The sequence below is a fragment of the Myxine glutinosa genome, chromosome 1, assembly GCF_964187855.1.
Source record: "Myxine glutinosa chromosome 1, kmMyxGlut1.1, whole genome shotgun sequence".
NCBI lineage: Eukaryota > Metazoa > Chordata > Myxini > Myxiniformes > Myxinidae > Myxine > Myxine glutinosa.
In genome coordinates this window covers 46,998,083-47,014,573 of record NC_136261.1, presented here as the reverse complement: position 1 = coordinate 47,014,573, position 16,491 = coordinate 46,998,083, and the positions used below count along the sequence as shown (strand labels likewise).

General features: G+C 43.3%; 1 protein-coding gene across 5 annotated transcripts in view; it reads left to right on the top strand.

The window, feature by feature from the left end:
* LRRC42 (leucine rich repeat containing 42) overlaps positions 1-16,491 on the top strand; it is a 36,348-nt gene that overhangs the window by 7,573 nt on the left and 12,284 nt on the right. For 2 of the 5 annotated variants that reach the window (XR_010983721.2, XM_068110721.2), the window contains exons 6-9: positions 1,073-1,161; positions 7,577-7,684; positions 7,936-8,014; positions 14,212-14,462. Coding sequence is in view for 3 of the 5 variants with exons in the window: in XM_068110721.2 (XP_067966822.2) it covers positions 1,073-1,161; positions 7,577-7,684; positions 7,936-8,014; positions 14,212-14,441 (506 nt within the window). In the remaining 2 variants the exon portion in view is untranslated. Of the gene's footprint in view, positions 1-1,072; positions 1,162-7,576; positions 7,685-7,935; positions 8,015-14,211; positions 14,698-16,491 lie in introns of those variants that run through there. The other 3 variants (XM_078771268.1, XM_068110708.2, XM_078771251.1) reach the window with 2 other exon arrangements.

Genomic DNA, 16,491 nt, shown 5'->3' with positions numbered 1-16,491 from the left:
AAGAACAAGCCGATTAGATTTTGGTTCAGGTCCGAATCCAGATCCGGCCCATAAGTGGGATATAAACCATAAACTGTTCAGCCTGGTGGAGGTATGTGCTCTACCGGGTGCCCTTCTTAGTTAGGCAGCTTAGCAATTTTTGGGGGAACGACTTTACAAAAGTACCATTTTTATTTTAGTGGTTCATTGGACCATATGCAATAGAATTAGGACCGGAGGCAAGACATATACAGTGTTTGACTTTTGCGCAAATATGACTCGCACAGCATAATATCGAGCAATACATTTATGCAAATAAATCATCAGCTATTGGAGTTAGACTAAAATCGTAAATACATAAATTGCTGGACAAATTATCTTGAACAACATGTTGTCTGTTCTAAAGCTATATTGTCATTACATCCTTGTAGTTGTGTACATGTTAGATATATGAGAGGTGCGCGAGTCACAAGTATAACACATTTGTATAAACACTCGGTATTATATCACTAATTATTATTACATGGAAGCGTAAGAATTATTATGCAGGCATGCATAAGTTTTACAAATAACACTGCATGTAATGAAATAAAAGTTAGCCTCCTTGTTGAAAATATATACATAATTGGTTTTTGTCCTTGGTTTTTGTCCAATAAAAAGGTGAAGAACACCGTATATTTCTTGCCTCCGGTCCTAAATCTATTGTATATGGTCTAATGGACCACCAAAATAAAAATGGCGCTTTTGTCAAGCCGTTCCCCATTTTCGATAAATATGCTGCTAAGCTGCCTGACTATCTAGTTTTCTCTCTAACTCCTCGTCAGCACCCCGCTTTGTCCCCCTGGCAGTTTGATTGCAACGGGAAGAACATCGACCCGTTTGGTAGTTTATTGCATCGGTCTTGTGTAGTTCATGTGGTGTAAATGCTCGGGAAATATTAACTCTGTTTGTTCTCTTTGTTATGTAACATGCTTTATAACAGTACATGTATTCCTTTTTATGTCAGCTTTGAATTGATTTTGGCCTTGTGCTTTGTGTGGTATTCAAAAGCCAATGTCGCATAACTTTTTCATATAACCTTTCTATTTCTCAGGAAATGCAGGCATTTCCAGTAAAGGCGTTGCTCTCTTGGCCTGTTTCCAGCACCTTAAAGCTCTGGATTTGAGTGGTACCGCAGCAGGAGTAAGTTGTCGTCATGCCTTCATTGCTTGAAGTAATTTTACAGTGTCACCAGCGTGCTGCTGTGTTGTGCGGTGATGCTATCGTAACTCTTTACCCAATGCATGTGCGAAGCGAAAAGCAGGTTTTAAACAATTGGTTTACTTTGTCTGTTTGTCTGTGTACAGACATCGGTCAATGATCGAGGAACAACTTAATTGCAATTGAATGTTGTATCTTGAACATAAATCGGAACATAAATCGGAAAACTTACCTGCAGTTTATCAGTACTTTGCCTCTGAATTCGGTAAATTGTACGGAATCTCGTCCCAATCGCGCAAGCGCAGAGAGGAGTAGGGTAATTGTTTTACTCTGTCTGCCAGTCCCGCAGTCAAACAGAATTGAACAGTAAACTTAACTGTTTTTAGGGACGCCATAAGGGACACAAACAACAGGCACAAATAACGAATGTAAAGTGTAAAAGATGGTGCATCAACAGCGGTAAACTTCCTTCAAAAATTTTTTCTACAACCTTTGAAATCTTTGTTTTATTTCGATTGAATTATATACCGTACTTGAACACTGTAGAACCCAAATCACCATTTTTACACTTTCAAATAAAGGATTAGCAATACTTGGACAAAATATTTAATCATTTTATACCATCTTGGCCAATCAAATTCGATCAAAGCTCACGTTCAATCAAAGCTCAGCGTTGGGGCATAAAAGATTCAGACAAAATCGAGTCTCCTAGGAAATATAGATCGTGCTCGGAAATGCAAATCAATTGTTTAATAGACCCTTCCCATGTCCTTTTTCTCAAGACTGTGTGGGGTACGCTGTCCTATGAACTCTCTCGTCTTCTAGTCTTTTCTGCGATGAATGAAAAGTTTTATTCCTTCACTTGGTCGAGCCACCATTTTTGACATGAAGGGCTTTTGGCCTGTTTTAAATGGAATTGACGTGATTCACATCACTGTGGTCCTGCTTCCCTCGTATGCACATGGGAAGTTCCTTTAGTTCCATCACGCTCGCAAGATGTTGACAGGTTGCTATCAGTAGTGGCTTCACGTGACCCGGCGTACGCTTTATCAGATTAATATCTGGGCTTTGCGGAACTTGGGGAAGAAACTTAATGCTTTGTTTCCCCTTCCATTCTGTGGCCTTGCCAGCGGTAGGTAGTATCGTTACCGTCTTCCTCAACAATACAAGTATGAAATTTTGGGTGGTGCAAAGTTCAGACAGGTATGAGAGGTGTCTTTAGGATGCAAGTGCACCTGGTGGAATTTCCGCGATCGTGTTACTTTTCCATGTAAATTGCTCAATACCAGATATCGTTCACAGACCAAACCTGTCGAAGCATTTTCCTACTTGCTAAAGCAGCTTTTCACCTGCTACATGTTGTTATCAAAGCCAGTGGAGAAGATGTCGGACTATATTTTTTGGCCTTCTCTGTTACTTGGGCAGTGTCAACAAGAGGGCCATGACTGTGAGTGCTGATGTGGCAAATAAGGATGTACCAGGAAGTCACAGTTGAAGACCTTTCACCTCCAGGCCGCTTTTCGGCATCAGTGACCCCTCAATAATATTGGTTTGGGATCTACGAGAAATGCCGAAATACCTACCAACACATCTTTGGCTGGCCACATTCTGAACGGCCTATAAACACATCCTTTGGTAAATTTATGACAAATAGCGGCATCTGAGTAAACTTGGTGTGCTGAAAGTACAAACTGATTATAGACACATGGCAACGTCATATTTGTACATAATATGGCCATGAAATATGATGATTCTGGTCAGATGCATTCATTTATGGCGGTTACTAAAATATCAAGACAGGACTCTGTAATGAAATGGCATTCGAAGGGCCGTTATTGATGATTCTGCAGCGAAAATGTCATTTGCGTTGTACCGCAATATCCCCAAGAGCGCAAATAAAAGAGACTACCGGCACTTGTTTATTCATGAACTCCATTGCTTTGCCTTTCCGTGGTGTTGTTAAAATTCCTATTTGTGCGAGATACTGAATATTCATATTGCAAACACATTTAGGTTTAACAAGTGTATTGTGATACGATATTCTTGGAATTGCATTTGCTCATTGAGCTTCGTTTCTTGGCCACCCGATGCCTCTCACTCTAACGCCATTATTCTCATCTCCCACAAGCTGCTGTTTGAGCTCTCACATGAGCGTCGACATCTATGGCACTCGTAGTAGTGATCGTGGAAGTGAAAATGCAAAAAGCAGGCAGGATCTGAAATTGGTAGAGTAAGAAATTGACTTAGTATGTTTTCAGATTCTCAGTTTGTTTTCAGCTTCTTCACATGTGCGTGTATATCGATGAATGCTGGGTAAACAGAGAAGGACTTTTATCTGATCCTCGGACAAGCTTTCTAAGGATTCAAAACTTTGGCCTTTTATTAGTCTCCTACCAGGAGGGGACTATAGGTTTGCTCTCCATCTGTCTGTCCGTCCATCGCACCTGTGGTTTTCTGCACGTTTTCCATACGTTTTAACATATTCAACTGAAACTTGGTACATGGCTTTATTATAATAAGTTACAGAACAAGTTTGAGTTTTGGGCGTTTAACCAATTTTTCACGGAGTTATGCTCGTTTTGAACTTAGAAAGTATCACATATTATAAGTGGGTCAGTTTTCCAGACTTTTCCCCCCTACCTTTAACATATTGAACTGAAATTTGGAAGGGACATGTATTGTAAAGCAATTCCCCCTCTTGTTTAATGTGCGATTTCACATTATTGTGGCATATACAAGTCAGAGTTGATGGTGCTGGCTTCCCGTCTGAAGCAATTGTTACGGATCCCGGATTTAGGTGAATTACTATTCATGTCATTGCTTATTAATGTTTATTCTATTAAAGGTTGTTGTGGTTAAATGGTTAAAGACGCTCCGGATAACAGGAGACCGGAAACGGGATAGTAAACCGGAAGAAGAAAAACAAGACACGAGGTCCTGGAGAAGCGGCGATCTTCTTCTTCCTCGCCCAGCTCCGACGCGAGCGGTGTCGATATTGAGCAGCGTGGGGAACGCTGCGTTTGAAAGCCCGTCTGGCGAGAGGAGTTACCTGCGCGGGGTAATTACCGGTTACGCGTCGAGTTGCCGTGGGTTCGTGCACGGAACCAAGCGTCCGGCACCGTTCGCCTCAACGTCTACAAGGACGTGTACGGGTCGCACCTTGGGCCTCGCGCGCTTTGCGAGCCGCGCTTGGCTTTGCCCGCTTTGCTTTGCAAGGAGGTGTGCGCTGGAGCAGCTGTTCCCGGTACGCGACGTGCACGTTTGGAGCACGTCAGCCAGGGGTTCGTTCAACCGCCCGTGTGCGGAGAAGTCGACCTTCACCTTGGTCTGGAGGGGCCCAGAGACATTGTGAGGGACAGTGACCATTGAGGGTTCGTGAGTGGGGAAAGGGGGGACATATATGAGATGGCCATCTTCGTAAGATTGTTGATGGATTGTTGATTGCTGATAATGGATGGAGAATATATTATTACTTAATCCGGATCCTTGGTGTGGGGTTGCTTATTGACCAGAATTGTTGGTGTCTTTCATATTGATTGCATTACGAAAGCGTATAAATCATATATCTTTCTGGCGGGGTCCTCCCACGGTCCGGCGGTCACCAAGACCAGGTAGTTACCGGGAGGACCACGTAACAGAATCCCTGGAAGTCCATCTGAGTTTTCCCTTTTTTTTTTTTTTGTATGCAAGATCGAGGCTCGTGTAAGAGCTAACATTAATCACAAATAAAAAAACCGACACACAAAACATACAATAAAGGGAGCAGGAGACAAGATGGGGAGAGAGAGGGAAGCACACAAGTACAACAGCAGAGAACAGGGACATCGGGAGATCTGTGGGAGGGTGAGGGCTTGGGGGGAGGAGGCATGGGAAGGGGGGGGGGGGGGGGGAGGTATAAAACGCATGGGTCGGTATTTGTTGAATTAACGTGGGTAGAAAAGATCAAGGTATTGGTATTGGGGAAGATAAGAGATGGTGGTGTGTTTTAAAGACCTGGAGGGAGGAGTGGGATTGAAGAGAGTGAGGGCTGTTGTTCCAGAGGCGGGAGAAAAGAGGAATGAAAGAGTGAAGGTGAGCAGAGCGTCTTGATTTTGGCAATTTCACCAGAAGAGGGTTGCTGGCAGATCTTGTGCGACCTGTAGGAATATTTGGGGGACAGAGCACAGATAGAGCTGGAGGAGCTAGGCCGGATAGGAGTTGGTAGAAGACAGAAAGACCATCCACCTGCCTGCAGTGAGTGAGTGAAAGGCCCTCACAATTGGCTTCATCGCGGGAGATTCCAATGATTCTGAATGCATTGGTTTCAATAGCGTGAAGCCGAGCTAGGTGTGAGGCAGGAGCACCAGCCCAGAGGGGAGAACAGTATTCCATAGAGTTGCGGATGAAAGCCTTGAATGTGGTGAGGAGCTCAGGTGTGCCACGGAAGGACTTCACACGAACGGAGGATGCCCAGTCGGCGACTGGCTTTGGGGGCCAGCTTGGAAATGTGGTTTTCCCAGGAAAGATCATGGCAGATGGTGAGACCCAAAAGCTTGAGTGACAGAACTTCTTGGAGAGGATTGTTGAGAAAGTAGATGGGAGGGTTGTCTAGTCGGTCTTTTCGGAGAGACATAGTAAGAGTGTGAGATTTGTCAGGATTGAAAGACATGTTCCACTTGTTTGACCAGTCTGTGATTTTGTCCAGGTCTGCAGAGAGTGAGGAGGCTGCAGACTGCCGATCTGAGGGATGAGGAATGGAGCGGCAAAGAGTGGAGTCATCAGCAAAGAGATAGAGAGGATTTTCCAGAGAGTTGTAGAGATCAATGATGAAGACCAGAAAAAGCACAGGGCCCAGAACACTGCCTTGGGGAACTCCAGCCTGAACAGGAAGGGGAGATGAGAGAAATCAATTCAGTGCCACACGTTGACTATGACCAGAGACGAAGTCCGCAAGCCATGCGTAGAGATTTCCATGGATACCATAGGAGGAGAGTTTGGTGAGCAGAGCTGGGTGCCAGACCGTATCGAAGGCACGTGATATGGAGACAGCTCTGATTTCCTGTTTGGCATTGAGGACCTCCATGCATTGTTGAGACAGCAGAAGCAGCATGTCCAGAGTAGAATGACCTGGTCGGAATCCAAATTGATGATCAGAGATCAAGCCATTGGAGAAGCGGAACGATTTGATATCCGAAGCAATGATGGATTCAATGACTTTGCTGATAATTGGGAGCAGGCTGATTGGTCTGTAGTTGCAAGGATCTGTTTTTGCACCCTTTTTGTGTGAAGCGGTAATGTTTGCTGATTTGTTATTCGGTTCCTGCTTCACGAGTGCAAGATTTGAATAGTGCTTTGCAATCGGCACTTTGTGTCGGTGACACACACATGTGTCGGTGACCACAAAGTTTATCTTTTTCTTGAAACCAGTCTCGGTGTTATTGTGGTTCGAGCATCCGCCCTGAGTCTGGGACGTCAGCGGTTCAACCCCCGGCTGAGTCGTACCATAGACTTTCAAAATGGAACGTGCTGCTTCCTTGCCTGAGGCTCAGCATTTAGAGGAAGGTCTAACATGGAGAAACAATATTAAAGGGGAGTTGAGAAATGCTTTGTGTTTGAGGGGTGAGAGTTGGGGTAGTTTCTCCTCAATTAGCCCAATGATTATGGCAGGGAAAGTGACTGTCGCAATACGATGTTTCTGGCACCCAGAGTGTACAAGGAAGTTGCATCACTGTCCGCAAGGTCACCTACCTAGTTTGTCTGATGTTTAAAGCCGAGTCCAGAGTTGTCTAATGTCTCTGTCTGCACATGTCTGTTTTATTTGTATGACGACTCAACCAAAAGCCTCTTTTGTCTTTACAGGAGTGAGGGTCATGGAAGCATTAAGGGAACTAGAATGACATTCGGTATAGCGCATACCTCTGCCAGTTTACCTTTTGTATCCCACTGATAGGCCGGATCTCCATCCAGACCTTAACCAAAATCCAATTGGCTTGTTCTTGTCACTTACCCAACTCACCCACCAAGTTTCATCCGAATCCGTCCACAACATTTTGAGATATGCTGCTCACAAGCAGACGGGCAGACAAACAGGGGTGAAAACATAACCTCCATCCACCTTCAGTGGCAGAGGTAATGAACGATCATGATTTGGTGGTGCACTGCTTGCTTGAAGTCCTCGAGGGAAGAGTGAGACAGACCAGTCTCTGGAAGGACTGAGAGTCAGAGGACTGAGAGTGCAGAGGGAGAAGAGTGGTCTTAGACCAAGTAAGAAGAAATAGAAATGCAAAAAAGAAGAAGTAATTTATGTGAATTTTATGTTGTGCAAAATGTATATTTAATTGTATATTGTGCTGCAAACTGAGTGCCAATTTTCTGGTTTAATTATTTTTCAATCCAAGATTTGATGTGTCGTGTGCAGAATGAAAATCCACAGAGTGTTTGCTCCAAGTTATCGTTGACTCCGGCTCAGAAAGCCCTCCCTTGTTTTTCCCACCAGTACTGCCGGTCCGTCGGCTGGGCCGCCTCTGTGAGTAGCAGATTAGCAGGCTTGGCTGAACTTGCGGCAAAGTAGAGAAGGGAGGAAGGAAGGAAGAGAGAAAAGGGAAAGGGGAATGAGGGGCATTGGGGAACAAAATTGAGAGAGAGCCGTATTTAAAGGGATGCCTGGAGTGTCTCATTGCCGGCGTGTTCGACGGAATTGCAAAATCGAACAAGAAGTTACAATATTCATACTCCACGTACTCATTTTGATTTTACCCTTTGTTGTGCGATCTGCAGTTGCTGGATAACTGGACCACTGTGGAAGAGGCAGAGAGGCATAAACCCAAACTCGCAAGCACATGTGCTGCACGTTTCTGTGAGTCTTCGGACAGCCCGTATCTAGATTTGTGGAACTTTGGACTTGTGGTAACATATTCCCATAATATTTTTTTTATATAATGGGGAGACCATGTACTTACATTTGAACTAGCACATAACCCACAGGGTAATTGCATCACACTCCCCCTCCATCCCCCGACAGTCAAAACACACACACACACACACACACACACACACACACACACACAGACACACACACACACACACACACACACACACACGTTTGCACTGTGAGTAAACTTACACATGTAATGAGGACAACTCAACAAAACCTCCGCTTCCCTCTCCCAGCTCTGTCCCATCTTTGCTCCGCTCCCCCAGATCCTCACCCCTCCCCTCCAAACCCTAAAGCATCAATCCACTCCTCACACTCGAGCCTTTAAAAAAAACCCCAACCTCCCCTCCCCCCCCCCCCCCCTTTCCAAAGTTGTCCCATCTTTACCTTCACCCTCCTCCCGCTCATAAAAGCAAACGGGCATTCCCACGTCGAAACAGCATAATATGAAATGCGTTCTGCCTCCGTCATGCTTTCACCGACTTCATAGAAACCCTCCACAATTTTAAGAGAAAATAGTCGCAAATAATAGCAAACCTGCCTAACCTCCACAGTGAAGTCGCTACTTAAGAGAAAGGCTTCTAAAGGGTAATTCTTATGGGTCCTAAAGGGTAATTTAGAGGGTTGTAAAAGGGCTTAAAGGGGTAAGTCTAAAGGGTAATTCTGATGGGTCCTGAAGGGTAATTCTAGAGGGTTATATAATGGTTCTAAAGGGATAATTCTAGAGGGTTATACAAGGGTTATAAAGGGGTAATTCTAGAGGGTTATAGAAGGGTTCTAAAGGGATCATTCCAAAGGGTAATTCTAGAGGGTTATACAAGGGTTATAAAGGGGTAATTCTAGAGGGTTATAGAAGGGTTCTAAAGGGATAATTCTAAAGGGTAATTCTAGAGGGTTATACAAGGGTCATAAAGGGGTAATTCTAGAGGGTTATAGAAGGGTTCTAAAGGGATAATTCGAGAGGGTTGTAGAAGGGCTCTAAAGGGATAATTCTAGAGGGTTATAGAAGGGCTCTAAAGGAATCATTCTAAATAGTAATTCAAGAGGATTATAAAGGGGTTATGAAGGGGGTAATTCTAGAGGGTTATAGAAGGGCTCTAAAGGGATAATTCGAGAGAGTTATAGAAGGGCTCTAAAGGGATAATTCTAGAGGGTTATATAAGGGTTATAAAGGAATCATTCTAAATGGTAATTCAAGAGGATTATATAGGGATTATGAAAGGGTAATTCTAGAGGGTTATAGAAGGGTTATAAAGGGGTAATTCTAGAGGGTTATAGAAGGGCTCTAAAGGGATCATTCTAAATGGTGATTGTCCCCCGTCGCATCGCGATGTCCGTGCGTGTGTGCGGGCGTGCATAAGCGAAGGACCGACTTCTAATTTGGTGTGTGGGTGCAACCCACGTCAAAATCCAAGATGGCCACCACCATGTATGTCTGACGCCATGTATGTCTGAACTTTGTGAGCGGAATATCTTGAAAAATAAGCGAAGTACCAACTTCTAATCTGGTGTGTGGGTGTATCTAGGCATAAGGGAGAATGCTATTGAAAATTGGGTCGCCACGTCAAAATCCAAGATGGCCACCACCACATATATGTCTGAACCTTGTGAGCGAAATATCTTGAAAAATAAGCGAAGTACCAACTTCTAATCTGGTGTGTGGGTGTATCTAGGCATAAGGGAGAACGCTATTGAAAATTGGGTCGCCACGTCAAAATCCAAGATGGCCGCCTTGCGTCTTCCACTTTGTCAACTCACATCACTTCACCGACGGGGGACTTAGGCGTAACGCTTGTTCTAGAGGATTATAAAGGGGTTATGAAGGGGTAATTCTAGAGGGTTATAAAAGGGTTCTAAAGGGTGATTCTAAATGGTAATTCTAGAGGGTTATAAAACGATTCCAAAGCGTAATTCTAAATGGTAATTATATAGGGTTATATGAGGGTTCTAAAGGATCATTGTAAATGGTAATTCTAGAGGGTTATATAATGGTTCTAAAGGGGTAGTTCCAGAGAGTTATAAAAAGGTTATAAAGGGTAATTCTAGAGGGTTATAAAAGGGTTCTAAAGGGTAATTCTAAATGGTAATTCTAGAGGGTTATAAAACGATTCCAAAGCGTAATTCTAAATGGTAATTATATAGGGTTATATGAGGGTTCTAAAGGATCATTGTAAATGGTAATTCTAGAGGGTTATATAAGGGTTCTAAAGGGTAATTCTAAAGGGTAATTCTAGAGGGTTATAAAACGATTCCAAAGCGTAATTCTAAATGGTAATTATATAGGGTTATATGAGGGTTCTAAAGGATCATTGTAAATGGTAATTCTAGAGGGTTATATAAGGGTTCGAAAGGGGGTAGTTCCAGAGGGTTATAAAAAGGTTATAAAGGGTAATTCTAGAGGGTTATAAAAGGATTCCAAAGGGTAATTCAAGAGGGTTATAGAAAGGTTCAAACGGGCGATTCTAAAGGGTAATTCTCACCGGTAATTCTAATGGGTTATTTTAATGGGTTCTAAAGGTTAATTCTATAGTGTAATTCTAGATTGTTCCAAAGGGCCAGTCGTAGTATAGAAATTGTGGGTGGAGTCAGATGAACTGTCCAACCAATGGGTGGATCTTGCATGCACAGACCACTGATCTCTACACTAACTGGAATGGAGGCTCAACGCTGAAATGCGTATCTATTTTGACACCACCAGAAGGGTACTGGCAGCCATATTGGTTCCCCCAAAACACGCACTGAACATGTGAATACAAGTGGAAAGCTGTCGCTGATCTTCTGTATGATTTCATTGGTTTTACAATATTCGGATTTAATAATGATTGGATTGCTAAGAATACTGTACTTTAAAGCAAAATGCCGTCGTGTGCCGCCTATGGGTGTATAAATCGAGATGAACACGGACAAAGAGAGAGAGAGAGAGGAGTGACTTTCCATCAGCATGGCTGCTGTGTGTGTGTGTGTAATGTTCACAAATGTAGGCGTACCGACTGAATATTCCTTCTTTTTATTACCTCAAGGCAGCAGTGTGCGTGCCATCCCTCGGATGGATGTTAAACTAGGCGTCCCGCCTTACAGCATTAGTTGGTGGACGTTAAATATCCCATGAGCCCTTCACGAAGAGTAGGTGAGCTATCGCCAGCACCCTGAACAAATTACAAATTCCTGCTTTAACCTACAATGGGCCTAGTATCAGCGGCAGAGCCGCACCCTCAGCAAATGATCCTACCAGCAACCATGTACCTGTGTTAATTAAAGTGCCAAATACTCGCTTCAGAATTAGTCCCTTGCTTTGGACCTCCGGTTGGCATGCCAACGTATCAGCTCCTGATAGCAAACACAAACGGCCCTTTTTAGGGCCACATGGCACCAAGAGAGCTACATCCCCGTCGTGGTGTTGGTATTACAACACATTAAGAATTAACATTTTTTTAAAGGCCAGTATGATACCGCAAGTTGTTTTAATGCAATGCACAACGTATTGTATCTGAATCTCACAACACAATCAATATACCTGTCACTTCAATAAAATAAATTTATGATAAACAAAATATTGCTTCATGTCCTGACCGACTTAGACTTTTCCCATGGGTGGTTTGACCATTTCAAAACTGCTGGATATTTTGTTACTGTAAGTGCAGTATTTTCAGAGTTTGTAATATTGATTTTTGTTTCATGTAGTAATTTTGTTTCGGCATGGGCAAACGATTAATAATATTTCATTTTCGAGAGAAAACATTGGTGTGTGTGCTTGTTTTATATATGTTGGGCTCAGATCATTCTGGAACAGTCACAAACAGGCTTTGCGTGTGCGGCAGGGCTCAGATCATTCTGGTACAGTCACAAACAGGCTTTGCATGTGTGGCAGGGCTCAGATCATTCTGGAACAGTCACAAACAAGCTTTGCGTGTGCGGCAGGGCTCAGATCATTCTGGAACAGTCACAAACAAGCTTTGCGTGTGCGGCAGGGCTCAGATCATTCTGGAACAGTCACAAACAGGCTTTGCGTGTGCGGCAGGGCTCAGATCATTCTGGAACAGTCACAAACAGGCTTTGCGTGTGCGGCAGGGCTCAGATCATTCTGGAACAGTCACAAACAGGCTTTGCGTGTGCGGCAGGGCTCAGATCATTCTGGAACAGTCACAAACAGGCTTTGCGCGTGCGGCCGGGCTCAGATCATTCTGGAACAGTCACAAACAGGCTTTGCATGTGCGGCAGGGCTCAGATCATTCTGGAACAGTCACAAACAGGCTTTGCAGGGCTCAGATCATTCTGGAACAGTCACAAACAGGCTTTGCAGGGCTCAGATCATTCTGGAACAGTCACAAACAGGCTTTGCGTGTGCGGCAGGGCTCAGATCATTCTGGAACAGTCACAAACAGGCTTTGCGTGTGCGGCAGGGCTCAGATCATTCTGGAACAGTCACAAACAGGCTTTGCGTGTGCGGCAGGCATTAAATTCAGTGTTGGAGAGAGCTTGTATGATTCCTTTTTGGGTGAACAAAGATGGAGGACGGTGGCGTCAACGGTCAGCGTTAAACCTCTGATCCAGTTCGTATAGAGATCGGTGGCATGGACACACGCATGGCTCCTTTTATAGCATAGATGAGGAGGGCATGAGTATATCTGAATGGAATTTCAACCTCGGGCCTCCAGCTTCATGGGCGTTGTGTTAAGAAAGAAATGCGAAACCTGGCCAACCCCTTTAATGCAGCGGGAGCAAACCCGAACAGCCTTGCAGGGAAGTGAGATTCCTTGTGGGCGAATGTTGGTGATGGATTCACATCTTTAGCTCGATCCGATGAATTGAACCAAGCATCGAATGCTATTCCTGATTTATTTATTTTTGTACAACTTTGTGCAGTGGTAGAGATTATTTTTGCATCCTGGAATCGGTTTTTTTTCATTCCCATTTATTTTGTCCCTACTCATTTACTTTTGTCTATTACACCTACCTTTTATAATATGTCTGCTTTTGATTTAGTTCCTTGATTTCGTACTTGTATTTCTGTTTCTCTAGTTGTATTTGTCCATTTATCTGTGTACTCAATTGTGCGCATATGCACTGCATGGATGGCGTCAAGGTACGCGCACTTACCTCTAAGCGGTCTACCCTGGGTTTGAATCCCGACCCAACTTGGTGGTTCATCAATGTCTCTCCGATGAACGTTACACTGGCTTTTTGCATACAGACGGGGTTAGACGTTTTTGCACATAAAAGTTAGATAGGTCAAGTTGTTTAGATTGTATATGTACTTCTGTACTCTTTGATAATGTAACAAAATAATCGTGGACAACTTTTACTTGGACAGCTTTTCTGATTGTCCTCTTACATGGAAAGCATTTGGTATCAATGGCTTCATTGACGATATGTAGTTGCATTATCCCAAAATATAAACAGCAGGTTTCTTCCAAATTGTTATTTCGTCATGTTGTCCTTGACTTCTTCTTCTTCTTCGTTTGTATGCAGCACAAGGCTGCTGGGTAGCGTAATTGACTGAGGGCACGGCTGTACCGCTGATGTTATGCCCTCTGTAGGTGAATGCAGGAATTTGTAATTTGTGCCAGGACACCTTGGGATCTTTAATGTCCACCAACTAATGTCGGCAGACAGGCAGCCCAGTTTAACGTCCATTATAGGGACTAGGGATGGCACACACATTGATGAATCACCTGCGAAACACTTGGATGACGGTTTATAACCTTGGTCGGGATTCAAACCCAAGTTAGATAGCTTAGAGGTGAGTACCTCTAGGCCGTCCTGTCAGTCATATCCTTGACTAAACTTGTGTTGAATTGTCAATGCACATCATTAATGGAATTGGGAATTGAAAATACGGGGTGCTTTAAAAAAAATGTTAACACTCCTGAGATATATAGTCCCATATAAATGTTAACATTTTTTTGAAGCGCCCTGCACATAAAGGTGAGCACACATCACTTTTGCCATTATCTTGAGGACTTTTGAACATGGTGCCAAGTTGTTACTGCCTCGCACAATATTTTCAACACATATCCAAATGCATGATGCTGTCATATTGTGGAAAATATCTTAACTTACGGCGCTCAACACGAGGTCATGTCATGCTTCTCTCCCTTTGACCTTTCCTTCCTTTGCAGACGGAATGAAGCCTTCGAGAAGAGAGGAACCTCCTGAAGCCGCAATCTTTCCTTGTGCGCACTACCACCGTACGGACGATTTGTGCTCTTTGGTGGACAATTGTGCCAAAGAGTTGCCTGGAAGTGAAGATTCTCTGAATCGAGGGACTTCCTCTGGAAAAGGAACCAAATTGTCAACTTTCACTTCTGTGGATGAAGCGTTGTTGGAACAGTATTCTGAAGATTGTTAGTCATTAGCAGCGATTTCACAGGTATTCCACCTAGAGGTTTGTGCTTCCTTCATGTGGTCGAGTACTGTTCCAATGTCTGTATCTGACCACAAGGTGTCAGACGAGTTTACTTTTCTTTTTCTATCCAGTTCTTTTAACCTATATGGTCTTTTTTACGTCGTATTATTGTAGCCCCTGCAACCAAACATGCTTTGTGTAACATTATTTATTTTTAAAGGTGATTTATGTACAAAAGTTAATAAACCAGTGAAATTGATGAATGGTGCTCGAAGTCGATAGTCCTTTTCCTTGGGTTCGCGGTCAGTAGAAAAAAAAAAATGAAGTGGAAAAAAGGAAGCAGCACTGATCATGGACGATCTTGAACTCCGGTTTTTGGGTTAATGCGGTTTCTGCGGTGGTTTGCATGTTTTTGCAATATCCAACAATTCAGTTTCACAAATATTTTGTAAAACAAGGAAAAAGTTTATTTTATTTTTTTTTACAGCGAGTGGCTTTGTCAAATATTTGTGATCAGCTGTCATTTTTTGATGGGGAAGGTAATGTTTAATAATTAAGTTAACATTTTTATACTATCATACTGTTAAATATTAAAATTTGGTTACTTGGGACTTTGGTAAGGCGGCTAATAAAACTACACACGTTCCTTTGCATGGAAAGTGTGTCAAGAAAGAGGGTCGGTCGATCGTCAGAGCTTTTGGTGTAATGCTTGTTACTAAGTGACGGTAAAACCATGGCAGATAATAGTTACCCCACGTGCGCAAAGTGAAAAGCGGGGATAAGCATTTGCCTCACTCCGTCTGTCTGTCCAGAAATGTCAGTTTATGATTGAGGAATACTAGATTTATTTATTTTTTTTCTATACAAGATCGAGGCTCGCCGAAAGAGCTAACATTAATCACACAAAAAGTCAAACCGACACATAAAACACAAAATAAGGGGAGTGGTAGACAATATGGGGAGAGAGGGGGAAGGACACAAACACAACATTTGAGAGCAGGGACATCGAGAGAACTGTGGGAGGGAGAGGGCTTGTGGAGAGGTGGGAGAGGTATAAAACATATGGACACTGCAAGGACTTCCAGGAAAGAAGTTGGAATTTCAAAAAGGTGGATCTGGGGTGAATTAGCGGGGGTAGAAAAGGTCAAGGTTTTGGATGGGGTAAGATAAGAGATGGTGGTGAACAGCAGTTTTAAAGACCTGGAGGGGGGATTGGGATTGAAGGGAGTGGGGGAGTTTGTTCCTGAGGCAGGAGAAAATGGGAATGAAAGAGTGAAGGTGAGCAGAGAACCTAGATTTTGGCAGTTTAACCATAAGAGGGTTGCTGGCAGATCATGTGTGTCCTGCAGGAATATTTGGGGGGACAGAGCACAGACAGAGCTGGGGGGGCAAGGCCGGAGAGGAGTCGGTAGAAGACAGAAAGACACCAACTTGCCTGCGATGAGCGAGTGGAAGGCCCTCGGGGTTAGGTTCATCGCAGGAGATTCCAATGATTCTGAAAGCCCTGGCTTCAACAGCGTGAAGCCGAGTCAAGCGTGAGAAAGGAGCACCAGCCTAGAGTCCCTGTATATAGAGAGTTGTGTCAACTCAAATTTGGACGCCATTTTGTGTCTAAGTGTGTCGGATTAGATATACATGTACATTCGCGATATGGGGTGATATATTCTAAACCTGCTAAAAAAAAATTTACTACACATATTTAGTCTTATTATTACATACAGGTGATATTTGTTTTGTCAAAAACTCAGCTATTGCTGTGAAAAAGAGCTGTGTGGTGATATTAAAAGTGGTATGGCAATGCATATTACAAGCCAACACTGCATATAAGAGCTAACATTATAAGTAAGACAAACCAATGCTGTCGTTCTCTGAATTTTAATAACTTTTAGAAAGGAGTGTGGGCATATCCAATATTTTTTAAAGGGTGCCGAGAGCAATTCCGGTGTAGGACTTCCGTCTTCCAGCCGACATATAGTCTAACACACTTAAAACAAATTCTGTACGTGGTATTGCCATATTTCTATAGTGTACAACTTTAGTTTTATCGACATTT